This window comes from Pseudoliparis swirei, chromosome 8 (assembly GCF_029220125.1).
Source record: "Pseudoliparis swirei isolate HS2019 ecotype Mariana Trench chromosome 8, NWPU_hadal_v1, whole genome shotgun sequence".
In the NCBI taxonomy this organism is placed as follows: Eukaryota; Metazoa; Chordata; class Actinopteri; order Perciformes; family Liparidae; genus Pseudoliparis; species Pseudoliparis swirei.
The window spans coordinates 22,417,660-22,445,626 of NC_079395.1; the positions used below are offsets into that span (position 1 = coordinate 22,417,660).

Sequence of the window (27,967 nt, forward strand, 5' to 3'; positions counted from 1 at the left end):
TTTCAGGCGCCGCACTAAGTTGGTTTAAATCCTATTTATCAGATCGATCTCAGTTTGTATTTGTAAACGATGACGCCTCGATAACCACCAACGTTAGTCACGGAGTTCCACAAGGTTCTGTGATTGGACCACTTTATTTACCTTATACATGCTTCCTTTGGGCAATATTATCAGGAAACACTCCATAAACTTTCATTATTATGCAGATGATACTCAACTATATCTATGGATCAAACCAGAGGAGTCCAACCAGCTCACTAGACTTCAAGCATGTCTTAAAGACATAAAAACATGGATGACCTGCAACTTCTTGATGTTAAACTCAGACAAAACTGAAGTTATGTTACTCTGAGCACCTCAGAGATCAATGATCTGGTGATGTGGTGTCTGTAGACGGCATTGCCCTGGCTTGTCCTTTAAGTCCCACGTAAAACAAACCTCAAGGACTGCATTTGTTCACCTCTGTAACATTTTAAAACACCAGGCACATCTTGTCTCAAAGCGATGCAGACAAATTAGTCTACGGGATGAGGGATAAGCTCTATACTTTATATCTTGTAGGACAACAAAGCTGCAAAGTGATCCAAAGTAGGAATGTTACGCAGAGGCTAGAGCATGGATTGAAGTCATGGTCAGAAGTCTGTGCACCCTGCAGGCTGGATACAGTGGAGACGAATGGGACAGTCCAACAGTCGTCACACATTTACTTCAAAATGACGACCAAGGAATCATCTTAATGTCCTATGTCCTCGCCCAGCCGGGTTATCTCGTCCAACAGGAAGTCAATGTCCTCTTGCTGTGTTGCGGGATTTGAGAACACGCATCTGAAGAAATTGACTTTGTCTCCCAAAGGCTGATAGCCAATCATGACGGAGCCCTTCTCCATCATCCTGCCTTTGATCCGAGGAGCCACCTGCAGAGAAACGAAGAGTTAGAACATCTTTTCTTCTCCAATGTACTGAAGGGCCTCCAGAGGAACCACTGATGGTACGAACCTGATGGAGCCGTGCGTCTCGGTCGGGTCCGGGGGGCCGGCCTCTCAGGCTTGGAGGGATGTACCAGAAACACACGTTGCTGTGCTCCGGCTGTGTGAGAGGCGGAGGACAAATGTCCTCAAAGAATTGATTGTGGATTTAAATAGATACGGACACTAAACTTAAAAACCCTAACCAAATACGATAGTGCCTTGTAATATTCTGTACATGGTCAGTAGTCGTGTTTTAGGGGTGTGAGACATCTACAGCAGTTTACAACAAGACTAAATCAGTTTCTAGACATCTGTAGAACTGTTGTTTTAAAGGTGCAACGTGTAATGCCGAGCTACAAATAGGGGCAGCACTACTTACTACATGTCATTTATATGTTTAGTCATAAGTTAATGCAACAAAAAACAGTCAACTATAAACTATGGAGGGACGAAAATACGCAGCATTCAACCCTCCAGTGACTCCCGAGGGGAAAGTGGTTTTAGAAGATGGAACGAATGGTTTGAACTAGAATTTTAAATACGATGACTTTTAAGATGACAAAAAGAACATTTGAACTTGTCGCACAGTGGGGGATCAAAAAGGTAAATTCCCCGTGACCAGCATTCTTACTTTATTTTTCAAGACCAGCTCGAAGTCCGTCCTCCTCTGCAGTTGATCGTAAAGGTACTCGGCGTTCTCCAAGCATTTGTTCACCTGAGATCCGAAGCCCTCTGAGCCCTGAGAGCGGGACAGAGTCACAGGAAGTTAAACAGTCATTATCCAAACCATCCTCTTTAGGGTCGCGGGGCCGATCCCAGCTGACATAGGGCGAAGACAGGGTCACCTGGACAGGTCGCCAGTCCATCTCAGGGCTCACATAGAGACAGACAACCATTCACTCTCACATTCACACCTATGGGACATTTTAGACATCAATTAACCTGACTGCATATCTTTGGACTTTGGGAGGAAGCCAGAGAACCCGGAGGGAACCCACGCTGCCACGGGGAGAACATGCTGCCTCCACACAGAAGGACCGCCCCCACCGGGAATTGAACCCACGGCCCTCTTGCTGTGAGGCGACAGTGCTAGCCACTACGCCACCGTGCAGCCCAGGAAGTTAAACAGTCATGCTGAAATCGTATTTCAAAGTCTAACAAAGGGGTTGGGTTAATACTCATCAGTGAAAAATAAAGAAAGTGTAAAAACCAACCAGCACCCAATAATGTAAGAATACATGTCACACAGCCTGTTTCCTCCACCCCTAATATGTCATTTCCTCTCATCTGATCAACATTAGCATGTGGTGTAAACTTGTGATGACATGTTATGCCTGTTCACTTGTGTTTCTCCTTATGTAGATTATCTGCAGGGGAACATTAATGTGTGTCCCTTTAAGCAGCCGTAGACTACACCTTTAAAATGTCTTTGTATATTTTATTGTATCTGCTGTAACGGCAGTCCTTCAGGATGCTAACGGGATGCTAACGTATACAACGTCACAAATAATATGTATGTTTTGATCCTGCCTGTGGAGAGGGAAACCTCCATGTGATTCATTTCTGTTGTTCAGGTGCAGTTGAGTACCAATCACAGACTGTGTATAACCGATGGACGTCGCCATGTGGATGTGGACTGCTGCTTTGAAGCCTTGTGTTCGGCATTTTGGTCGTCGCCATCTTGGTTTTTTGGAACCAAAAGTGACACAAGAAGGTGGAGCTAAGTACAACCCAACGCTGAAAAAGATTCAGCAACAACATTTTTTAGAATTATCTTTCATGAACTTGAAACATACTGTGAAAGAACTCCCACACAACGCTGTGGTAGCGACCTGTCAATCACAAGTTAGCCCCGCCCTAAAGCATCCCCTGCTTTATGGCCTGTCTGACTCTAAATGGACCATCATATAAATGAATATTATGATTTAAAACTCACAATTGAGCCCATAGACTTATGTTTACAGTGTTTACTGATGGGATAATCTCTATAAACAGATTCTGCATCCACATGTAGAATCTGACGGCAACGGGACGACATTGGATCCATTTGGATCCTGAGGAGTTTTAACAAGTCCAGTTCAAACCGGTTTTGGGTGGAATGCAGGTTAACAGCCCATGTGGAGAGCAAAGAGCATTGGTCTGAATGCAATCTTGGAACCCACCGACTGTTGTTAAATTTAGCTTGGAAACTGTCTACTTGTGAAACAATCCTGTCATTCCATTAAATCGTCTTTTTAAATGGAGGTAAATACCCAAGAAAAAAGGTTGTGGAGCAGCGGCTGGGCATTGGCAATGCAGTTAGCTGTGTGTGGATTGGCTGGTCCATCTAAAACAGGGGCGTCAAACTCATCTTCACTCTGGGCCACATCACCATCATGGCCGCCTCTTAAAGGGCCGGTGTAACTGAAGCGCTGTATCAACTTACTGTTAGATAACTCTCTTTGCATTTGATTATTGTTTATTCAAGAGTAGAAATATTGTACACAAGAACATTTCTCTAATATTATAACACAAATCCATTTAATTTGAAACCTTCAAAATAAAAGCACAGGATATAAAGGTGATCCTATGTCTTTCAAGCCGTCAGGGGCCGCATAAAATGAAGTGGTGTGCTGCATTCGGCCCGCGGGCCTTGTGTTTGACACCTGTGGTCTAAAACATGGAAACTGAGTAAACTCTGCTGCTCTCTACTCTACTCAACAGTAGCGGATCAACCTTCTACACCTTCCAGGAGACGCCTATCTGGACTATGATGGTGAAAATATACACAGAAAATGAGAAGAGCTGATTAATTTGTGTGTTGAAACCAACCGTAACATCACCTGAACCTTTACCCTTCTGATAACCTTGTATTCAACTTGCTTCAGCCCTTTTCCATATTTCATACTACTGAACCAGGGTGGAGATCTGCAGCTCGTCATCTAGACCATTAAGACCTGAGCCACCAGCTCGGCTTGTCAATGAGATTGTGTGAAAGCAGATGACAGAACATTAGAGCATTTACTGAAGAACGGAAAGAGAACCACATCAACAGAAGATCAAATGCCGTCTGTAGCACAGCAAGCGAGGTGAAGAGGACAATGAGCGTATCACACCGGGGTTACGCTGACACTCTGCGTGAATACCTTTGCCTTCCACATGAGCCAGAGTTTAAAGACATCGACGTGCCGGCCACACTGGATGCTCTTATCTCCGGTGTCGTAGCTCACGTCGTAGTTTTTGTCCGTCTGGAAAAGGTACTCGGCCCCGAAGTCATTACATTCCCGCAGGAGGCCCTGGGGAGGAGGGAGGCATTAGACACACAGCTGGAGATCAGACATGGACGGCTTTGGACGACAGGAGTTTAAAAATGCAATTTAGAAATCGGGTCGCATCATCAGATCTATCTATTACACCTGTCCATCCTGGAGAGGGATCCTCCTCTGTTGCTCTCCTGAAGGGTTCTTCACTTTGTTTCCCCGTGAAGGGTTGTTTGGGAGTTTTTCCTGATCCGATGTGAGGTTTTGGGGCAGGGATGTCTATGTGTACAGATTGTAAAGCACTCCGAGGCAAATTTGTAATTTGTGAAAATGGGCGATACAAATAAACTGAATTAAATTAGTTCGTATTTTACCCCAAACCACAACCTTTTCCTCAAACTTGCTATCCTGAAATGACAGCGTCAGCATGTAACGAGCGGAAATTGACACGTCCAATTTCAAATGGTAATAAAGGAGCGGGTTCGGAGCATCGGGCCACTGATCACAGCCTGAACGGGTTGTCTGTGAAGTCGGGTTGTCTCAATCCACCTCATAGTTATTGAGACGGGAATTGTCGTCTCTGAAGCCTTCAGCCATGAAGACATTCAGTGAATAGCCTTCAAAGGTAGTGTTCACTCAGGATAATGTCTCACTCTCTTCTTCACCAGTATGGCAGAGCACTGCAGAGGGACGCCCATCATCTTGTGAGGATTCCATGTGACGGAGCAGGATCTGGAAAACAAGGATTTAAAATTGAACAATTCCACACTGACTGGCTGACGGGCCTTTGGACACTCACACGGATCCTGAATACACATTTACTAATCTGATTCACGGACACACATTTGGAAATAGCTTTATATTTTCATGTATTATTATTCAAGCTGACTTCCCAGTGTGAGTTTTAGGGTGGTGGTCACACAGAGAGGACATGCGTGGCGACGGGGTTGGGTGGAGTTACCGTTCGATGCCTCGTAGCTTCATCTTGTGCCGGTCTGACAGCAGCAGCCCTCCCCCCCACGCTGCCTGGAGGGATGGAGTGAGATCTGAGATAGGGTACTTATAAAACATCATGATTGATTAAGCCTTCTGGCTGCATAAGAACATGCAGGCATGTGTTCCTCTGTTCCTACTTCCACACACACACACACACACCTGTAGCCTTGGTGTCATTTTTGATCCATTCCCTCTCCTTTGAACGCCTCGTCAAGCACGTCACAAAAACTACCTTCTTTAATCTTAATAACATCGCTTTCATACCCATTAACCTCTTCATACCCATGAACCCCTTCATACCCATAAACCCCTTCATACCCATGAACCCCTTCATACCCCTGAACCCCTTCATACCCATGAACCCCTTCATACCCATAAACCCCTTCATACCCATGAACCCCTTCATACCCCTGAACCCCTTCAAACCCATGAACCCCTTCTTACCCATGAACCCCTCTCTTTGGCTCTCTTCGAAGGCGGTCGCATTTTCTCTCCCTCTCCTCCCCATGACCTTCCCTTCCCTGCTTGGCTTCTCTCGTCATGTCTTGTCTTGTTTTATACTTGAGAGACTCTCTCCTCATCGCTCTTCGAACTAAAAACCATGGACCGATCAACTGATCATCTGATCAACTGGTCTCTCAACGAAATTGACACCGTCTTCTCGACGAGAAGCTTGGGTTCGGGGGAACCTGCCCGTCCTGCCGGGGCGTTGCAGCTGGTTACACGATGGACGTGTCGTGTGCCTAGCAGCCCTTTCCGTGGAGGACGTAGATGACATCTACCTATTCGGAACTATGATTACAGGATTTCTGCTGTTTGGATTTGGCGTTGCCCTGGTTTATCGGAAAATTAAGGAAACGGTGACAGCCGTTAAAAGCCCCTAAGGCTGCCCGACGAAATTGGATCGATTTGAAAATGGGAGGAAGTGGTGGAATAGTAGGTGCGCAAATTGGATGTAGCTGCTGGAAGACCAAACAATCCCAATCTTATCTGCGTTCGGCTCCCTCAACCAGAACGGGGCTTGGCCAAGGCCGTTACTGGAACAACAACCCCCCCGCAGATCACCGAAGTGAGAACCTCTCATTCCCTTCCCCCTATCCACAGACACCTGTGGTTGTTTTCTCCCAGGACCTTTCAAGGCTATCTCCATGGCAACGACCATCTTGCGGACTGAGAACTATGTCTGTTGTGGCCTGGGGGAGGACGACATACCAGAACACGCACACGAACTTTCAATAATACTGATTTGCATTCACTACCCCCCTCCCCCCATCCCACGCCTTCGCCTGCTTTTTACCCCCAGTGTGACCGGACGGGGCTGTGGCTGGCGCTGCTGTGATGGCGCCGGACCGGCTGGCTGCTTGTCGGTGCTGGTTACCTTCTGCCCCCAATGGATGGGCTTAGATCACCCAGTTGTTGGATTACCTCCCCTCCCCTTCCTACTCGTTGCAAGTCATGTCTAAAATGTATGTGCTTATGTGCTAAGGTGTTTTTTTCCTGCTCCCACACTGTACCCCTCTCGGGGCATAGTCGGGGGGTTGGTGTTTTTTCTCGCCTTCTTCCCTCATGTTATGCTGTAATCTTTCATCCACCCTTTCTTGTAATTTCGATGCTTTTGTACCTGTACTCTGGCAAACGACAAATAAATATATCAATCAATCAATCAATCAATACTCCTGAACCCCTTCATACCCATGAACCCCTTCATACCCATGAACCCCTTCATACCCCTGAACCCCTTCATACCCATAAACCCCTTCATACTCCTGAACCCCTTCATAGCCATGAACCCCTTCATACTCCTGAACCCCTTCATAGCCATGAACCCCTTCATACCCATAAACCCCTTCATACTCCTGAACCCCTTCATACTCCTGAACCCCTTCATAGCCATGAACCCCTTCATACCCATGAACCCCTTCATACCCATAAACCCCTTCATACTCCTGAACCCCTTCATACCCATAAACCCCTTCATACCCATGAACCCCTTCATACTCCTGAACCCCTTCATAGCCATGAACCCCTTCATACTCCTGAACCCCTTCATAGCCATGAACCCCTTCATACCCATAAACCCCTTCATACTCCTGAACCCCTTCATAGCCATGAACCCCTTCATACCCATGAACCCCTTCTTACCCATGAACCCCTTCATACTCCTGAACCCCTTCATACCCATAAACCCCTTCATACCCATGAACCCCTTCATACCCATGAACCCCTTCATACCCCTGAACCCCTTCATACCCCTTGAACCCCTTCATACCCCTTGAACCCCTTCATACCCATGAACCCATTCATACCCCTTGAACCCCTTTATACCCATGAACCCCTTCATACCCCTGAACCCCTTCATACCCCTTGAACCCCTTCATACCCATAAACCCCTTCATACTCCTGAACCCCTTCATACCCCTTGAACCCCTTCATACCCATGAACCCCTTCATACCCCTGAACCCCTTCATACCCCTGAACCCCTTCATACCCTGAACCCTTCATACCCTTGAACCCCTTCATACCCCTGAACCCCTTCATACCCCTGAACCCCTTCATACCCCTTGAACCCCTTCATACCCCTGAACCCCTTCATACCCCTGAACCCCTTCATACCCCTGAACCCCTTCATACCCTTGAACCCCTTCATACCCCTGAACCCCTTCATACCCCTGAACCCCTTCATACCCCTTGAACCCCTTCATACCCCTGAACCCCTTCATACCCTTGAACCCCTTCATACCCTTGAACCCCTTCATACCCCTTGAACCCCTTCATACCTCTGAACCCCTTCATACCCCTGAACCCCTTCATACCCCTTCATACCCTTGAACCCCTTCATACCCCTGAACCCCTTCATACCCCTGAACCCCTTCATACCCCTGAACCCCTTCATACCCTTGAACCCCTTCATACCCCTGAACCCCTTCATACCCTTGAACCCCTTCATACCCATGAACCCCTTCATACCCCTGAACCCCTTCATACCCTGAACCCTTCATACCCTTGAACCCCTTCATACCCTTGAACCCCTTCATACCCCTGAACCCCTTCATACCCATGAACCCCTTCATACCCCTGAACCCCTTCATACCCCTGAACCCCTTCATACCCTTGAACCCCTTCATACCCCTGAACCCCTGAACCCCTTCATACCCTTGAACCCCTTCATACCCCTGAACCCCTTCATACCCTTGAACCCCTTCATACCCTGAACCCCTTCATACCCTGAACCCCTTCATACCCTGAACCCCTTCATACCCTGAACCCCTTCATACCCTGAACCCCTTCATACCCTGAACCCCTTCATACCCTGAACCCCTTCATACCCTGAACCCCTTCATACCCTGAACCCTTCATACCCTTGAACCCCTTCATACCCCTTGAACCCCTTCATACCCCTTCATACCCTTGCACCCCTTCATACCCCTGGACCCCCTCATACCCTTGCACCCCCTCATACCCTGAACCCCTTCATACCCTTGAACCCCTTCATACCCTTGAACCCCTTCATACCCTTGAACCCCTTCATACCCTTGAACCCCTTCATACCCTGAACCCTTCATACCCTTGAACCCCTTCATACCCTTGAACCCCTTCATACCCCTGAACCCCTTCATACCCCTGAACCCCTTCATACCCCTGAACCCCTTCATACCCTTGAACCCCTTCATACCCCTGAACCCCTTCATACCCTTGAACCCCTTCATACCCATGAACCCCTTCATAGCCCTGAACCCCTTCATACCCCTTGAACCCCTTCATACCCATGAACCCATTCATACCCCTTGAACCCCTTTATACCCATGAACCCCTTCATACCCCTGAACCCCTTCATACCCCTTGAACCCCTTCATACCCATGAACCCCTTCATACCCCTGAACCCCTTCATACCCCTGAACCCCTTCATACCCTTGAACCCCTTCATACCCCTGAACCCCTTCATACCCCTTGAACCCCTTCATACCCCTGAACCCCTTCATGCCCCTTGAACCCCTTCATACCCCTGAACCCCTTCATACCCCTGAACCCCTTCATACCTATGAACCCCTTCATACCCCTGAACCCCTTCATACCCTTGAACCCCTTCATACCCATGAACCCCTTCATACCCCTGAACCCCTTCATACCCCTGAACCCCTTCATACCCTTGAACCCCTTCATACCCATGAACCCCTTCATACCCCTGAACCCCTTCATACCCCTGAACCCCTTCATACCCTTGAACCCCTTCATACCCCTGAACCCCTTCATACCTCTGAACCCCTTCATACCTCTGAACCCCTTCATACCCCTGAACCCCTTCATACCCCTGAACCCCTTCATACCTCTGAACCCCTTCATACCTCTGAACCCCTTCATACCCCTTGAACCCCTTCATACCCCTGAACCCCTTCATACCCCTTGAACCCCTTCATACCCCTGAACCCCTTCATACCCTTGAACCCCTTCATACCCCTGAACCCATTCATACCCTTGAACCCCTTCATACCCCTGAACCCCTGAGAAGGTGAGTACATCTCCTGCTCCCAGTTGGGTCACTTCCTGTCTACACGCCCAGTAAAAGACAGAGCTCGCTAGTGACAAGAATGGCGCCAGTCAGCCGTACTACGTCTTCTGGTTACCCCACTCGTCCGCCTCATCCCCGTCCAACTCGTCACGCCTTCACACTGTGCGTGTGTGTGTGAGAGAGAGAGAGAGATGGGGTGCCTTACATCCACGTGCATCCACAGTGTGTGTCTTTGGCAGATGTCAGCGATGGCATTGAGAGGATCGAAGGCTCCGTACACCGTGGTGCCCGCCGTCGCGTTCACGTAGAACGGAACCGAACCCTGGAGAGAGAGAACCGAGGTCTCATCCAACAGCAAGTTGTACGCTGTCATCTGCGACTGTATCATGTACAACACATCTCAATATAATGTAAGGATGAGGTTCATTTATATTTGTCCTGACATTCGTCGTGTTTCGTTCTTACCTTTTCTTTAGCGGTGACGATGGAAGACTCGAGTTCAGCTGGAATCATTTTCCCACTAAAAGGAGCAACAGTAAAGAGCCATTGTTCATGCTCCGTGTATATAACACATAGACAAACCCTTGACACCAACACGCCTTCTACATGCATTACAATCATCACACTCTATGCACAACAAATATATTTTTTAATTTGATTAAATCTGAAATGTAACCCCATACTACATCTTGATTGTGGCGTAAACATGTAGTATAAGCCACGCCATGTTTAAAGCCCACTGCATGGACAAATGTACCCAAAGACACAAACACAGACTAAGATGCAGCAGGTGAGCAAACATGTCCATTGTCGTGCATCACATTGAAGACTAAAAAAGCCTCTTTGTGTACTTTGAACTCACCCACCTTTCATCACATTTCACCATGAACACATTGTCGCTGCCCATCCCCAGCACCGCGGCAGATTTCTTTACCGAGTAGTGGCTCTGAAATGAGTGAAAATACAGCCATTCATCTTCATTTGTCTCACTTCAAAGACACTGCAGACGGGTAGGCGTTTCATTCAGCTGTGGCCGCATTGTTTTGTTCTAAAAAAATAAATAAAAGTTCCCCAGGTGCACATGTGAGCTCTGTAACGCCCAGGCCTCCTGGGTACTTTCTGTGGTCACAGTTCTGTTTCTCGTTGTGTTTCCCGTCACTCTCCTCGCCTCTCGTTCCAGACTCCTCCCCCCCTGTGTGTCGTCCTCCTGTGTGATTGCAAGCCCAGCCCTCATGTTTTCCACCTGTGTCTCGTTCCCGGTGTATTTACTCTGTGTCTACTCCTTGTCTCTCAAGGTCCATGAGCTCACCAGAGGTTAACCCCTGTGTGCCTTCCCGTGCGTTGGCCTGTTTCTGTCCAGCCGCGACTCTTTGGCTGCCTCTCTGATTTATGGGGTCAGATCAGCCTCAATCATTTCAAATGCACACACACAGATTCACAAATGCACACAGAACAATTCACAAATATATTCGATTCACAAATAAATGCACGCGGAACGATTTACAAATGCATTCCAATACACACGTAAATAATTACTATTTATAAAAAATGTAAAAGAAAAATCACACATATTTTTATGTGTATTTGTTTGTGTCTCACATTGCATTTGTTTGTGGATCGCTTTGCATTTCTTTGTGGATCACATTGCATTTGTTTGTGTCTCACATTGCATTTGTTTGTGGATCACACTGCATTTGTTTGTGGATCACATTGCATTTGTTTGTGGATCACACTGCATTTGTTTGTGGATCACATTGCATTTGTTTGTGGATCACATTGCATTTGTTTGCGTCTCACATTGCATTTGTTTGTGGATCACATTGCATTTGTTTGTGGATCACATTGCATTTGTTTGCGTCTCACATTGCTTTTGTTTGTGGATCACATTGCATTTGTTTGCGTCTCACATTGCATTTGTTTGCGTCTCACATTGCATTTGTTTGCAGATCACACTGCATTTGTTTGCGTCTCACATTGCATTTGTTTGTGGATCACATTGCATTTGTTTGTGGATCACATTGCATTTGTTTGTGGATCACACTGCATTTGTTTGTGGATCACATTGCATTTGTTTGTGGATCACATTGCATTTGTTTGTGGATCACATTGCATTTGTTTGTGGGTTTTTGAGACTCCTCTGTCGCAGCTCGATTCGCAAAGGTGGTTTTTTTTTTTCAACATAGACCTACCTGTAGCCAATCAGATGTCGCCCTCATTTTCAACCAATCACATGAGCGCATTGTTTTTTCACCTGACTGCCTGCCTTTGAGTCGTGCCCCCGCGGCTCCCAGCCTTCCTAACAACATCCGAGTGTCTGTGAACAAAGGTTGCTGTGACTGAGGTCTTTTGTTCCTTTAGATAAAAACCATCTTCATGTATAAATCTACTGAACTGAGCATTCCAACCAGCGAGCCACGACGCGTCACTTCTTGCACTAACACTTGTAATTCGTGAAACTTTCCCTCGCTCCCTCGCGAGTGTTATTCCTTGTGATAGTACGTGGGCAGACCCAGTGAGTAGTCCTAATATTAATTGGTGGCAGTGCTCTCCTTGTAGGATCGGTATCGCACATGTGCAACTGTTAAAAGAGATAAGAAGGAAGAGAGATGGCTCAATCGTTCGCTAGTTCTATTATCAGCTCTAGAAAATACTGAATGTTATTGTTATTATCACTTTTCTTTGTTGTTTTTTCATGTCTTTTTGGTTAGATGTCTGATGCTTAAAGGCATCCAATGTGGTTTTTTGAGGAAAACCCTCACGTGGTTAAAAATGCATAATAGTTGTTATTGTGCTATGATATCAAATACATTCAACATGCAGTCCAATGGAGCGGTTGTGACTTCATGTCGCTTTCGAGTCTGCTGGATTACATCGATATTTGTCTACGACGAGCACAATATTTCAGATGTGGAAATTGTAAGTAAGTTCCTGTTGCTCCCTCTCACTCTGACGGTTAACCCTTCACTCTAGCTCTGAACATTCTGTGTAATACACACCAATGTAAACTCTGAAACAGTCCCAAAATGTTCCTGAAACTTGAACAATGATTAAATGAAGACAGTGCTAGCTATTGAAATGCACATTTGGCCAAATAATAATAGTTTTGTTAATCTTTCAAACTTGTAATCATTGTTCTACGTTTAGGTATGGCGAGTGTAGAGGCGGTCGGTGAATTAACGCGCAGTTTTCGTAATGTCACTTTCAACCATTTTATTGTATCACAGAAAATAAAGGAAAACTCTTTAACAGAAAATAAACAGTCTTATCTCAAAATGCCTTTCCAAGGGCGATATCTTAATAGGTTCTGCCTGCGCTTGTGCGGTTCTGCCTGCAGTTAAAAATAATTTCCCTTCCGCTCTCTCAAACAAAAACACACCTGCCGGCACTCAGGTGCCGTCTATTTATAAGGTTACGCCCACTGACATTGCGTCATCAAAACATGACCAAACTAGAACGGGCACTCGGTAGAGCGCATACCTTCGCATATCACAAGATTGGGCATTGAATTATGAACATGTTGGCATTAGTTGCATGCCAATTGGACAAAAATGTATCGTGCTATGGTAAAAAAAAGATGTTGACCTTTCTATGACCTTGACCTTGACCTTTGACCCGATTGATCCCAAAATCTAATCAAATGGTCCCCGGATAATAACCAATCATCCCACCAAATTCCATGTGATTCAAGAAGATTTGACCTGTTCATGACCTTTGACCTTGATCTTTGACCCGATCGATCCCAAAATCTAATCAACTGGTCCCCGGATAATAATCAATCATCCCACCAAATTTCATGCGATTCGGTTCAATACTTTTTGAGTTTTGCGAATAACACGCATACAAATAAATAAATAAATAAATACACGGCGATCAAAACATAACCTTCCGGCATTTTCAATGCGAAGGTAACAAACAGACAGGTAAACACAAATCATATTATGGCTTCTACAGCGAGTCATAAGATGAGTGTTTTTGTTTTTGCTCTCTTCACGCTCAAACCCATTCACGTGATTGGCACAATTTCTCGCAGTTGTTCCTTAAATCCTGCAGAAGGTAAGTAGTCGTGTGTGAGGTGTGATTACTTGTTCTGAAGTGAAGAGGGCCAGCTGAGGCAGGACTCCCATCCCCCTGGTCTTCACCTCTGGGTAGAAGTGATATCTGGCCACCAGGATGCTGTACAGGTTGGATATTGTGCCACCTTCATGACATGGTACATAGTTAATGGACTTGTACTGTGTACCCTCTGAATTGTATCTTGATACTGGACAATTTGGGAAGTTGCAATTTTGTTATTTGTAACTTCCTCCGTTCACATACTGAGACCAATGGTTTATGCATAATAGTTAAAATGTTGAATTCCACACATTGTCTGTTGTTTGTATCTTTAGACGTTCGATGTCTCGTGAACATCATCCATCGCTGTCGTACCTTCCTCGCATGTATTACCTGGACAGAAGATTCCGTCTCCCTCATCATCAGACCATCCCAGAATGCTTTGCATCTTCCTCAGCAGAAACTCCTCCATGAGGACAAAAACAGGGGACACTTCATATGTAAACCTGGAAGAGGATTGTTTTTATTATTGTATTATATCGTCAAGAAAAATAGTTCACATTATTATCATGTTTAGATTTCGGAATAGCAGCGATATGAAATTGTATTTAATACAGTAAGATTATATTTTGATTTACTTTGGGTTTAGCACAGATGAGTGACAACTTTGTTTTCTCATTTTCTGTAACCAGCGTGGTGTTATTCTAGTGGAATCTAGTCGAGAGCAAGTAAAGAATCCTAAAACAATTCCAGCGATGAAGAGATCTTACATATTAGTGTTGGCTGTAGAGGTTAACCACTCGCCTGCAACTCCAACCACATCCAGACCTGAGGACAGCTGGTTAAAGAAACGGGGATGGCCTGGAAGACAGAGGCAGAACCTGAATACCTTCAACCAGTTGTTGTTTGAGACTTTACATGAAAGAGATGAAATGAAACTGCCAAAGATATTACTGTCTGGTGTTAGTAGTGCTGTTTAAAACGTTTTAAATCATTGTGTAGATGTAATGTGGTGTAGTTTGCATCCGGGTGTATAATTTGGTCATAGTTGTTGGTTGTCATGTCCAGGTGACAATGTGCCTTCAACATGCAGAATTTCTACTGGCCGATCGTCCAAAACACACACTGGTTTGGCTCCTCAGTGCATTTTGGACTCACAGCTCATAACGTGAATAGACCTCTGAGGTCATCAGGCCCAGGTCATTGTTAGAGTTTAGAGCATGTGTTTTCAATTTGTATTAAAGAATGTACGCCCTATGAATTATAGTTTACCCCTTTAGGGCTGTAATTACTTGAAGAAGATTAATATGTCAATCATACGTTGCGGTGTTACTTATTCTATACCGGTCACCCTGAGAGCAAAAGGTTCCAGGGTTAATGTCTGGTTAGTGTGTCACATCCGGTTAATGTGTCACATCCGGTTAATGTGTAGACACAGGAACAAGGTTTGTTTCGTGTCTCCCCACACACACACCACACAGGACTCAGGGTCATAAAACTCAGACTGATAAGGAACTAGAAAAAACGTTTCCTCATCCTGTTATCTGTAACCACTTGCTTCAATAAAGGGACTGTCTGGGGAGAATTGAGCCAGAGTGTTTTGGAGACGTGCAGAGGCACAGCTCAACTCTCTCCTTGCAGCAAGTAAAACTAAGAGCTCGAGTCTGTCATCTGTGCACATTGGAGTGTTGGTCTGATAATTGAACTAGCGGGGCTTTATCTTTAGAGAAAAACCCCACAGTCATCTTCTAGCTCTACCCAGTATACCTTTCAGCTGTGGTGAAGGTGCAACTCAGTCGCTGAGTTCTTAAACTCCGGAACAAGCTGTCTGGTGAAATGTTCCTGTTCTACCTGGCATATATATATATATATATATATATTAGTATGTCCCATACGTTGTCCTTACATGTAAAGCACCAAGAATAGATACATCCTATGGGCATGTCTTATCTCCATATACATTTAAATGGAATGCAATTAAAATGCATTTAATGTATCAGGCTGGGGCAATATTTGCAAAACTGTCAATCATAATGAACACACACACACACACACACACACCTGTACGGACTCCATACTTCAGTGTGTCTCTACAGTCCACTAGTATCTGCTCGAGAGTCTCTGGTTGGTCCGGCAGCTCCAGAGAGAAGCACTCCAGCCCCTCCTTTAGCTGGTGAGGATGGTGGAAGTCCAACACCTAAATCACATGTTGTCATTTCCTGTGTCTCATATTTAATAATGTACACAGACATACAATATACAACCAATGGAACGTCTCTGAAGAATGTTTACAGCTCCTCTGAGACTGGATCCAAAATGTTCCACAACACAAGAGCACGCCACAGCGCCACCAGCTGGTATCAGAAGAAGGTGTGGGTTTAGAGGGACTAACTCATTTACAAATGTCCAGACAGTCGTGTTGAAAAGGTGTGTCGGATCACGAGGGCACGCTGGCTGCCGCTCCTCTTGACACTTTGTTATCGCTTGTATGATTTATGTGACTTTTTATAGCTTTTATATTCAACCGCCTCTCGTGTTGGAAGACACTAGGAATACGGCGGACTTTTGATTGATCAGTGAAACTGAGAGTCTACCTGCTCTACTGGAGTCCTTTTTTTTGTGATGATTATTGGTGTGCTTTTTGAACTGTTGGCATCTGGGAGGGGTGGCGTTGCCCCGGCTGGAGCTGGGGTTGGATGGCGTGTGGTCGTTGCCAAATGGTGCGATTTGTTTTGTGCTCCGTTTTTGACATCGGTGCTGGCAATGATTTCCGACACCGCCCCGCAGCTACGGCGTTTTCGCAGCTTAATGGTTCCATCCGACAAGGGGTTTATAGCCCGCTGTCAAGAGTGTGGGGTTCTGAAGAACAGACCTCGCTACATCCAAAGAGGTTCGCGCCGCGGTCTCAACGTGGAATCAGGAAGCAAAACCAACCTGGGAGTCATCGTCGGAAACATCGCGAGACTACCCAATACTACGCACAATGGAAAACAGAGTGGATCGCAGTTTACTACGGAGCTTGCAGAGACTTCCACCCCCTGCTCTGTCTCCTGCCATCATGGAGCTGCTAAACACTCAATCCCTCACGAAAAAATCCCTCCTCATATACGACCACATTCTGGACAAAGGGCTTGACTTCATGTGCCTAACAGAGACCTGGCATAAACCAGGGGACTACTCTGTGCTTAATGAAGCATGTCCCCCTGGCTATAGCTACATGGAGAAAGCCCGCAGCTCTGGTCGTGGTGGTGGACTCGCCGTCATGCACCGGGCTGAACTAAAACGGTCCCCTCTGCCAATGCCTGATCTTTCTTCTATGGAATGCATTGCCTTCAAATGCAAATCTCCTTACTCCATGACAGTGCTTCTCATAGACCGTCCTCCAAAACCAAACCCATCTTGTCTACCTGAGATCAGTGATCTCCTCACCTCACTCTGCACTATGTCAACTAATATTGTCATGGTTGGTGATTTAAATATCCATGTCGACAACCCCTCCTGTCAGTTTGCAGCAGATTTCCTGGGTGTGCTTGAGGGTCTTGGCCTGCAGCAGCATGTTGAGGTTCCTACGCACACCAAGGGGCACACTCTGGATCTGGTTATCACTGACTCTGCTTCCATCAGTAACCTACAGGTTTATGATCTCGGTGTGTCCGACCACAACGTGGTCTCAGTGGCCTTGACTTTTATGCTACCTACCATTAGTCCTAAGCGTCAAATGTCTTTTCGGAACTGGAAGAACATTGACCCAGCCACTATGACCATGGATCTCCAGCTCATCACCTGCCCAGCCTCTGCATCAATGGATGAATTAGTGGAGCACTATAATACATCCGTGAGCAGTGTTTTTGATCTCCATGCCCCTGTCAAGTCACGTGAGGTCAACTTCTCACGCTCCGCTCCCTGGTTCACTCATGAGCTGCGGAAAATACAAACAGCTGGGCGTGCCATAGAACGACGCTACAGACACTCTGGGCTCACTGTCCATAAACTGGCCTTCCGTGAGCATCAAAGGGCTCCGACTCCCTTAAGGATGCTCGCTCACGGTTCTATTCCAGCATAATCAATAAAAACCCTGGAAACTCTAAACAGCTTTTTTCTACAATAAATCATCTCCTGAAGCCACAACCATCCTCTTCAACTGAGGCTACAGAGGAGCGATGCAACAGCTTCATTGACTTCTTCAGAACAAAGGTCAACAACATCCGCTCTACGATGGCCAGCTCTCCATCTCTGCTTCCCTCTGACACCAACACCTTATCTGCGAGTGTGCTGTCTCCTCTAGATCTTGCTGAGGTTCAGGAGAGCCATGACGAGAAAATCCTCAGAAATATGAAATCCTGTACCTGGACCCTGGACCCCATTCCCACTGCTCTGCTCAAGTCACATATCCCCACTCTCAGTCCTTTCATCACCAAAGTTGTTAACCTTTCCCTTGGCTCTGGCTGTGTCCCACCTGCTCTCAAGGTTGCTGTCATCCGTCCCATTCTGAAGAAGCCCACCCTGGACCCGGAGGTTCTAGCCAACTACAGGCCTATCTCCAACCTTGCCTTCCTGTCCAAGGTGTTGGAGAAGGTAGTTGCTTCTCAACTTCAAGACCATCTCAAAAACAACAACTTATTTGAAAAATTGGTTCAGCCCACAGCACTGAAACCGCTTTACTAAAGGTGACAAATGACCTGCTGATGTCAGCCGATGCAGGATCACCCTCATCCTCATCCTCCTGGATCTGACTGCTGCATTTGATACAGTGGATCACACCATCCTCCTAGAGCGCCTCCACACCACCATTGGACTATCAGACTCTGCACTCCAGTGGTTCCAGTCCAACCTTTCTGGCAGAACTGAATATGTTTCACTGGGAAGACGCAGGTCCAGACGGCTCCCAGTCTCCTGTGGTGTTCCACAAGGGTCGGTGCTCGGACCAATCCTCTTCATTATCTACATGCTCCCCCTTGGCCGTGTCATCAGCAGACAAAGGATGTCCTTCCATTGTTATGCTGACGACACACAGCTTTACATCAACACTCAGTGCGTTTACATGATGGTATAATTCTAATCTTGCTTTAGTCGGACTATGCTATCTTTTGGGGGATCAGCTGTTATCCCAATATACATGGCAGTGAGTAATTCGAATCATTGGCCTTTGAAAGCATGTCATATCCGATACGATAGGTGGCGCTGTTTTCATTACAACTCGTGGTGATACAGCCACTTCCGCTTGACCTCTTCACCACTACCAACAACAACCAACAACAACAACATCAACATTTCGAGAAAGATGGCGAACAGAGAGCAAGGCGAAGCTACATCCCTCTATTATTCTTGCATGATGTTAATAGTGACATTATCGTCTCTTTCGACTTCCGGGTCACGACATGGGAGGGAGGGAGGGGGGAGGAGGGCGGCGGGATCTCAAGCATGCGCAAAGACCAGTGTTGGGCAAGTTACTGACAATTAGTAATTAGTTACAGTTACTAGTTTCTTCTTTTAAAAGTAATTTAATTACTTTACTAGTTACTGTATATCAAAAGTAATTAGTTACTAGGGAAAGTAACTTTTAAGTTACTTTTATGTCTGCTTTTTTAATGTAATGAACAGTACTGAACAGTCAAACACAATAAACATATTTTGTAGACCTATTTATTGCAATCAACAGGGCAACAGGCCTTCAAATCAAGCAGTAGTACAAAAGTCCATTTTAATACTTAACTTTATACAAAATAACTGTCTCTTAGATGTGGATAGGGTCTTTGCACCTGCACATAATTTACAACTCACCACTACATTTTTGTCCTTAATTTCGACGAGCGAAAAGTAATGTCCATACTTCCAGGAGAGAAAGCTCGTGCTATCCGCACTGTCGGCCGTGATGTGGTGTAATGCTCATTGATTGATTCGATTGGTGTATATTGTAGCGACCCTGTGAAGTGGCTGTCAATCACAGTGTGGCACCGTGCGTGCTGGTCGAGGGGGCGTGCCTGTGATTGGCAGAGTAGAGGGGAGGTGGGGTTAACCGGCCGGAAAACGGGAGTTACGGTTGGTTGACGGGAACCGTTGTTATTGACGTTCGAGCTGCTGAGCTGAGAGGAGCACGCTGTCTGTGTTGGTGGATGCCCAATAAAGTGAGGAATAATAACGTCGTCCCGTCTCCGTGTCATCAGTCCATAACGTCCGAGACGTTACACATCATTGCGCCACCAAGGTCCTGCGATGTCAGATCAGAAGCAGCTAAAGTAGCCTATCTTGTCTTCTTGTCTGCAAGTGTTCATTTTTCACAAAAGAGAGTAACGCGAGTAACAAACTCATTTAAATTTCAGGAATTGTAACTGCGTTAGTTGATTAAAAAAAATACTTCGTTACATGCTCGTTACCGCTAAAAATAGTGGAATTACAGTAACGCGTTACTTTGTAACTCCCGTTACTCCCAACACTGGCAAAGACGCAAAGTCCAGTTCCTAATCCAATTCACCGTTACATGCCGCGATAGTCGAATTATCAACCGGATCGGAACGAGTTATCCAGGGGTGTTAATCGGATCGTAGTCGGACCGCACATAGGCGAACAAAGGTGTTTACATGAAACGGATAATTCGATTTCAGTCCGACTAAGCCAATTATTCGAATGCATGTAAACACGGTCACTGCCCCAAACCCCTCTGCAGCCATGTCATGTGTCACCGCCTGTCTTGGGGAGATAAAGGCTGGATGAGCAACAACTTTCTCCAGCTAAACAGCAACAAAACTGAAGCCCTCCTTGTTGGCACTCCACACCAGGTTCAGACATCATCCATAACTCACCTCACCTTTGACAGTCAGGTCATACCCCTCTCCTCCACAATCACCAATCTGGGAGTTCGGTTTGACCCCCACCTGACCTTTACTGACCATATAAAATTCCTGTTCAAAACCTCCTTTTATCAACTAAAAAACATCTCCAAACTCCACCCCATTTTAACCCTGTCAGACGCAGAGAAGCTCGTCCACGCCTTTATCTCCTCAAGACTGGACTACTGCAACTCTCTCTACACTGGGATCACTGACAAGAACATCACCAAACTACAATATATCCCACACAGCGCTGCCAGGGTCCTGAGGGGAGTCCGGAAATATGACCACATATCACCCATCCTCCAATCGCTGCACTGGCTGCCTGTTTCATTCCAGATTAACTACAAGGTCCTAGTACTCACATATAAGTGCATCAACGGACATGCACCCCCCTACCTTCAATAACGTATCACTCCCCTAACCTCCACCCACACCCTCAGATCCACAGGCCGCTCGCTCCTTCGGGTCCCCGACACCAAGCTCCGCACCATGGGCGACCGGGCCTTTTGCTCGGCAGCGCCACGCTTGTGGAACAATCTCCCTGACCACCTGAGGGCAACTCAGACACTGAACTCTTTTAAGACTGGCCTAAAAACCTTTTTATTCAGGAAGGCATTTTTTACCTTGAGTTAATTTATTGTCAGCTATTACATTCTTATTTATTTTTTATTTTTATGGGTTGCTTTAACTATGTTTAATCGGTTTTATTTGTTTTCACTATATGTGTGGCACTCTGAGATTCTTTGAAGGAAGAGTGCGATAAAAATGAAATGCATTATTTATTATTATTATTATTATTTATTATTAAATGTATATTATTCTTGATTAAAGTTAGTATACAAGATTAGGAGCATTCTGATCGCTTCCGAGAGGCCCTAAACATGGCACTGGCATCGCTAACAGCGCTAACAGTGCTAACAGTGCTAACAGTGGTGGAAGAGATGGACATGGAGTGACTTCATTTTTTTATATCTTTACATAAATAATAGTTATTGCTTGTTATCAACTGAGTATCGATGTTTCTATTGCTTCTTCATTGCATGAATGCTTGTTTGCTGCTGTCATGATCATGATTTATTAATCAATGGTCAGTGGCAGGATAGAAAGGTACATGTCTCTAGAGACACCGCTATGTGGGGATAGACTCGAGCTCGTGATGTCAAGTTCCCCCAGTGTGGGAAACAGTGATAGCCTACTGCCAACATGCCCAAAGCCTTTTGGCAATGGAAGCAGTGTGATGCATTGTGGGGCATATTTGCAACCAGGCAGACTTGAAAGTCTTCATTTTGAAGTGCCGGGTGACAATTTCTTGAAAAAAGAAACCAACGAGTGCTAAACACTACAGCTCCTCACATTGGACCTGTAGGCCGGCTCCGCCCCCGTGGTATATGAACTCCGCCTAATTTTTGATGTAGTTTTAATACTTTCTAATCTGTCCCAGATGGGCTTCTAGGAACATTCTGTGACTGTGAAGATGCACAGGATTTTATAATCAAAATCTGTTCTCGTTTGGTACAGAGTTAATAAAAACGTGTACTCCTTACAATCTCCCTGATGTGACGCAATACAGTTGTGCATCAGGTCTGGAAGTCCTTTGTCTCGTAAGGAAATCTCCCTTCACCTATATACTTTATTATCTATTCAAGTATTATTGGATGGACTGGAAGAGTTTGGATGTCACTGAGTGCTGAGATACCCTACAGGACTCAAACACAACTTTGTTGTTCACTAACAGTGGAGTACCTTGGAGCTCCGCCGGCTTGACTTGCTGATGTAACCCAACAGAATGTCCACCAGCTCTTGCAGAAACTCTCTGGTCAACTCCTCTCCCCCGGGAGCTGGGAGCAGATCTGGACACATTGATAGACAGATGCCACATTGTTGTTACACATACAACAACATGCAATATGTTCCAGCTATGGAAGAGAATTAACCAGCTAGCATGGCCAAATGCAAACTAAACCAATATATCTACCAGACCTGTGTGCTAGAATGGCTGTACAGACACGAGCATGTGCATAAAAATAAAAAGAGCAGTGGAGCAATAATGTAAGAAGCGTGGAGAGCCAGAGAGAATGAGTTAAATTCAACAACTTTATCCACTCTTGTCACAGCGTAAGAGTTCAAGTAAATATCATTGTAGCTTAACTGGGTCCAACACTGGATCCAAACAGGGTCCAACACTGGGTCCAACACTGGGTCCAAGACTGGGTCCAAGACTGGGTCCAACACAGGCTCCAACACTGGGTCCAACACTGGGTCCAAGACTGGGTCCGACACAGGCTCCAACACTGGGTCCAACACTGGGTCCAAGACTGGGTCCGACACAGGGTCCGACACAGGGTCCGACACAGGGTCCAATGCCGGGTCCAACACAGTAGCTAGTTAGCTACGTAGCTAACTAGCCAGCCATCCGTGTGTGGCGATGCGTCCTCACATCACGGCTCCACTGACATGTGTTCACCATACCGATTCACAACAATCAGCACTTTCTTATCTTTCTATTCTACTTCTATTTATATGGCTTTTTATATCACCGCCAACCATTTATTTAAGTGACTATCTGAACAACCGCGGCTCAACGTCACCAGTGAACACGGCCACGTGAAGAACCGGGTCACCGGGATAATGATTCCGACAACACACGAGCAACAAGCGGTGAAACCAACATGTGCATATTGTTGATGACGTTTGATGTAAAAGGTCTATTTCGCCATCAGAAGCTGAACAAAGCTGGCCTGAAAGGACTTTTTTACTTTCACATAATTAAATAAACTAAGATAAGCAGCCTTTTACCATTTACCATTGGGATTTTAAATAAATTCACTATAAAAATCATATCATATTAATTTCCAATACCTCAGCAATGTAATACACCCAGATTGGATTTTATATATCAACATAATGAGGAAACAATTGTTAATAAATGTATCTGTCAAATCGTAACATGTCAGCTGGATCACAAAGAATGGCTTTTAAAATCGTGTAGAGAATCGTTTTTATCTTCAACTTCATGAAGGAAACTTCAGGTTGATCAACTATTCATAATAATAATAGTGAATACACTTGAACATACTTGCCTCCCTTGATTATACAATTTAATGTCATGAAATGTTGGATGTCAGTTCAAATATGATAACAAATGGATTTTTGGCCATATTGGATTTCTTTCCATGATTTTTGCGTCCGATCCAGTCGTAACCTTTTCAAAATGTTTCCTCGTGTCCAAAAACCGTGTAATAGCATTTTAAATAATTCAAATGTCTCTTCCGATCGTGGAGATATGAGACATTATATATTTATGGCGGCCATCTTGGATTTTTGCATATTTTAACCAATTTCCGCAACATTCTTTTTTTAGGACTTTTATTATGTTATTCAAGACGCTTCATAGAAGACCTCTGAGCCCAAATACAGTCTGTTGCATTTTTTTTCATTTACAATGGTTGAATTTGCTCCATTGCTGGACTATATTCAGATGTATTTATATGATTGTTGTTGTGTTGTGTATTTTTATTTCTTCAGTCAATTATTGCAATACAATACAATCTTATTCTATATAATATACAAAAACAGAAAGACTGAAAAGGTATAGGTAGAAGCAAAAAATGCTTATATATTCCTATTCTAAATTATTATAATCAAATAAATCTGAAAATTAATATAAAATAAAGAAAAATAATAATATATATACTGTATGAATATATATATGTATACATATATATATATATACATACATCTTCCATATACATCTGTTTCAATCACACTTATAACCCTAAAAAATTGTTTTATAAATAATCCTTTTGAAAACCAATGAATTGACCATTCTTATATCCATTTTAATGTTGTTCCATAATTGAACTCCTACAATAGAAATACGTCTTCTTTTCATCCCTTTTTTAGCCTTTTGTCCAGTAAACTTACAAACATCTCTCAGATCATATTTACACCCATGTGTTGGAAACAAACGTTGTCCACAGTCTGGCAGTGAAGGATCCTTCACTGCGGCCTTCCTCTCCAGCCAGACCGCAGACAGCCTCCATTGTCTGGCTGTCTGCGCTCAGCCACACAGGCGCTCACCTTTGCTGTAGACGCGGCTGAAGTCAGCAGGTGTCTTCCCTCTGTCCTTCACTGCTGCCGGGTCGGGCTCTTTGCTCCTCCCCGCCGTCCCACCAATAATTCTGCCTGAAAAGCACAAAACGGACAAGTCAGCCGACGAGCAGGTGAAATCTGTGGTAACGTTCATATCTGATCTGTTTATGTTTATTTCTTCTTGCAGATCCTGTCGCATTTGAATGTGTTATCCAAATTAAACTGTGGTATTCAAATCTTTGCGCCCATTACGTCCCTGACCACCCTGACCGATCCTCTCAGGCTCCGGTTGTCATCAGGACTTTCATTGTTATGCAGATGATACTCAACTATATTTATCGATAAAACCAGAGGAGAGCAACCAACTCGGTAAAATTCAAGCATGTCTTAAAGACATAAAAACATGGATGACCTGCAACTTCTTGATGTTAAACTCAGACAAAACCGAAGTAATTTTAATCGGCCCTGAGCACCTCAGAGATCAATTATCTGGTGATGTGGATTCTGTAGACGGCATTGCCCTGGCATCCAACACCACTGTAAAGAATCTTGGCGTTATCTTTGATCGGGACTTGTCCTTTAACTCCCACGTAAAGCAAATCTCAAGGACTGCATTCTTTCATCTACGTAATATTTCAAAAATCAGGCACATCTTGTCTCAAAAAGATGCAGAAAAATTGGTTCACGCGTTCGTTACTTCGAGACTGGATTACTGCAACTCCTTATTATCAGGCTGCTCTTTTTTTTAATTTTTTTAATACATTTTATTTGTCAGGGACAAAGCAGCGCACATTATTACAAAAGTGTACATGTGATACAGAAGGTTTCTAGCCAATTGGCTAATTTGCAACCCCAGTCCCTGGTCAGGCCTTTCTAACAAAACAAAACAGAAACAAGAAACATGTCTAGATCTAAAACTAATCTGAAAGTGGTGTATGTGTGCAGACAGCTCTCCATACATAGAGAAGACCTGACAAAACATCCATGCATAGACTGAGTGTTCATACACCTAACCATACACATCATAAAATAATAAGATATATACAAGAGCAACACAGGTAGTAGATCCTCTAAACTAAACACAGTTAATACAATACAATAAAACCCGTACAATACAATAAAAACCCATTAAATTGAGTGTGTGCGTGTGCGTGTGTGCAGGCTGGCGCGTGTGTTTCAGTGTTGACATCCCTGGTATACTTTTAGCCAGAGTTTTACCTTGCTATTAAATGTTTTCAGTTCAGTTTGTGTTTTTAGTTCCGTTGGTAAGTCGTTCCAGAATCGGGTCCCTTTTGTTGCTCTCCTGCAGGTTTCTTCCCTTTTTTCCCCCCTGAAGGGTTATTTGGGAGTTTTTCCTGGTCCGATGTGAGGTTTTGGGGCAGGGATGTCTATGTGTACAGATTGTAAAGCACTCCGAGACAAATTTGTAATTTGTGAAATTGGGCTATACAAATAAACTGAATTGAATTGAATCAGCTTGAAACACGTGTTCAACATTGTCAATCCAAACCAAACTAAAATAATGATTCCATTCCAATCCCCAGACTACGTACTATCCTGTATGAAAGGAACATATTTGATATGTTCTCATACAAAGTGTGTAAAATGCAGTATGCCAACAAATTCCAGGATGTTCGCATTTTGCATAATGCGAGCCAGCACGCTTTACTGTATTCATCCTTTCATCCATCCATGAATCTATCTTTATCCATCCATCTATCCATGGAGCTTTCTATTCATCTATCATCCATCCATCAAAACAAGCGTTATATTCATCTATCATCTATCCAGCCATGTAGCTTTCTATTCATCTATCATCCATCCATCCATGTAGCTATCCATCTATCATCTATCGATGGAGCTATCTATTCATCCATCCATCAATTAATCTATCTTTATCCATCAATCCATCCATGTAGCTATCTATTCATCTATCCATCCAACAAGCGTTCTATTCATCTATCATCTATCCAGTCATGTATCTATCCATCAATCATCTATCCATCCAACAAGCTTTCTATTCATCTATCATCTATCCAGCCATGTAGCTTTCTATTCATCTATCATCTATCCAGCCATGTATCTATCCATCTATCATCTATCCATCCAACAAGCTTTCTATTCATCTATCATCCATCCATGTAGCTATCTATTCATCTATCCATCCATGTAGCTTTCTTTTCATCTATCATCTATCCAGCCATGTATCTATCCATCTATCATCTATCCATCCATGTCGCTTTCTATCCATCTATCATCTATCCATCCATGTAGCTTTCTATTCATCTATCATCTATCCAGCCATGTATCTATCCATCTCTCATCTATCCATCCAACAAGCTTTCTATTCATCTATCATCTATCCAGCCATGTAGCTTTCTATTCATCTATCATCTATCCATCCATGTAGCTTTCTTTTCATCTATCATCTATCCATCCATGTAGCTTTCTATTCATCTATCACCTATCCAGCCATGTATCTATCCATCTATCATCTATCCATCCATGTAGCTTTCTATCCATCTATCATCTATCCATCCATGTATCTATCCATCTATCATCTATCCATCCATGTATCTATCCATCTATCATCTATCCATCCAACAAGCTTTCTATTCATCTATCATCTATCCAGCCATGTAGCTTTCTATTCATCTATCATCTATCCAGCCATGTATCTATCCATCTATCATCTATCCATCCAACAAGCTTTCTATTCATCTATCATCTATCCATCCATGTAGCTATCTATTCATCTATCCATCCATGTAGCTTTCTTTTCATCTATCATCTATCCAGCCATGTATCTATCCATCTATCATCTATCCATCCATGTCGCTTTCTATCCATCTATCATCTATCCATCCATGTAGCTTTCTATTCATCCTTTCATCCATCCATCCATGAATCTATCTTTATCCATTCAACCATCCATGTAGCTACACCTTTATCAATCTATCTGTCCATTTAGCTACCTCTTCATCTATCGCTCCATTCATCTCTTGAACATTTAGCATATTATTAGTAGTAGATAAAAGAGCAACAGTTTATAAAGAGCGCCGTCCGGCGCTGCTTCCTGTTCTTTAACTGTCACATGTTGCCCAACAGCCTGTAAGTCCCTGCTCTCGTCATACTTCACACATGTCCAGTTCCTTCCCCTTCAGTGTCATCACGCTGCTCTCACCTGACAGCTGTGAGACCTCCATGTTGACGGCAGGAGGTTGCAGGTGGTTCAGAGGAGGTCAGTCCCACTCGGCTCCGAGAGTCAAATGAGACGATGT

The 27,967-nt window shown here is 44.4% G+C and overlaps 1 protein-coding gene across 2 annotated transcripts; it reads right to left on the reverse strand.

The window, feature by feature from the left end:
- Nucleotides 1-115: 115 nt before the first annotated feature.
- Nucleotides 116-27,941, reverse strand: gad3 (glutamate decarboxylase 3). 2 transcript variants are annotated; one of them, XM_056420526.1, is made up of 16 exons: nucleotides 27,871-27,941; nucleotides 24,675-24,779; nucleotides 22,338-22,444; nucleotides 15,826-15,961; nucleotides 14,535-14,625; nucleotides 14,158-14,270; nucleotides 13,794-13,909; nucleotides 10,578-10,657; nucleotides 10,177-10,231; nucleotides 9,917-10,033; nucleotides 5,168-5,232; nucleotides 4,872-4,938; nucleotides 4,093-4,242; nucleotides 1,599-1,706; nucleotides 996-1,085; nucleotides 116-913 (listed from the first exon to the last, which is right to left on the reverse strand). In XM_056420526.1, the coding sequence occupies exons 1-16, from the start codon at nucleotides 27,890-27,892 to the stop codon at nucleotides 734-736; spliced, it is 1,602 nt and encodes a 533-aa protein (XP_056276501.1). In that variant the 5' UTR covers nucleotides 27,893-27,941; the 3' UTR covers nucleotides 116-733. The 2 variants fall into 2 exon arrangements, with proteins under 2 accessions (XP_056276501.1, XP_056276500.1); XM_056420525.1 differs by having other exon boundaries at nucleotides 4,860-4,938.
- Between the last annotated feature and the right edge of the window lie 26 nt (nucleotides 27,942-27,967).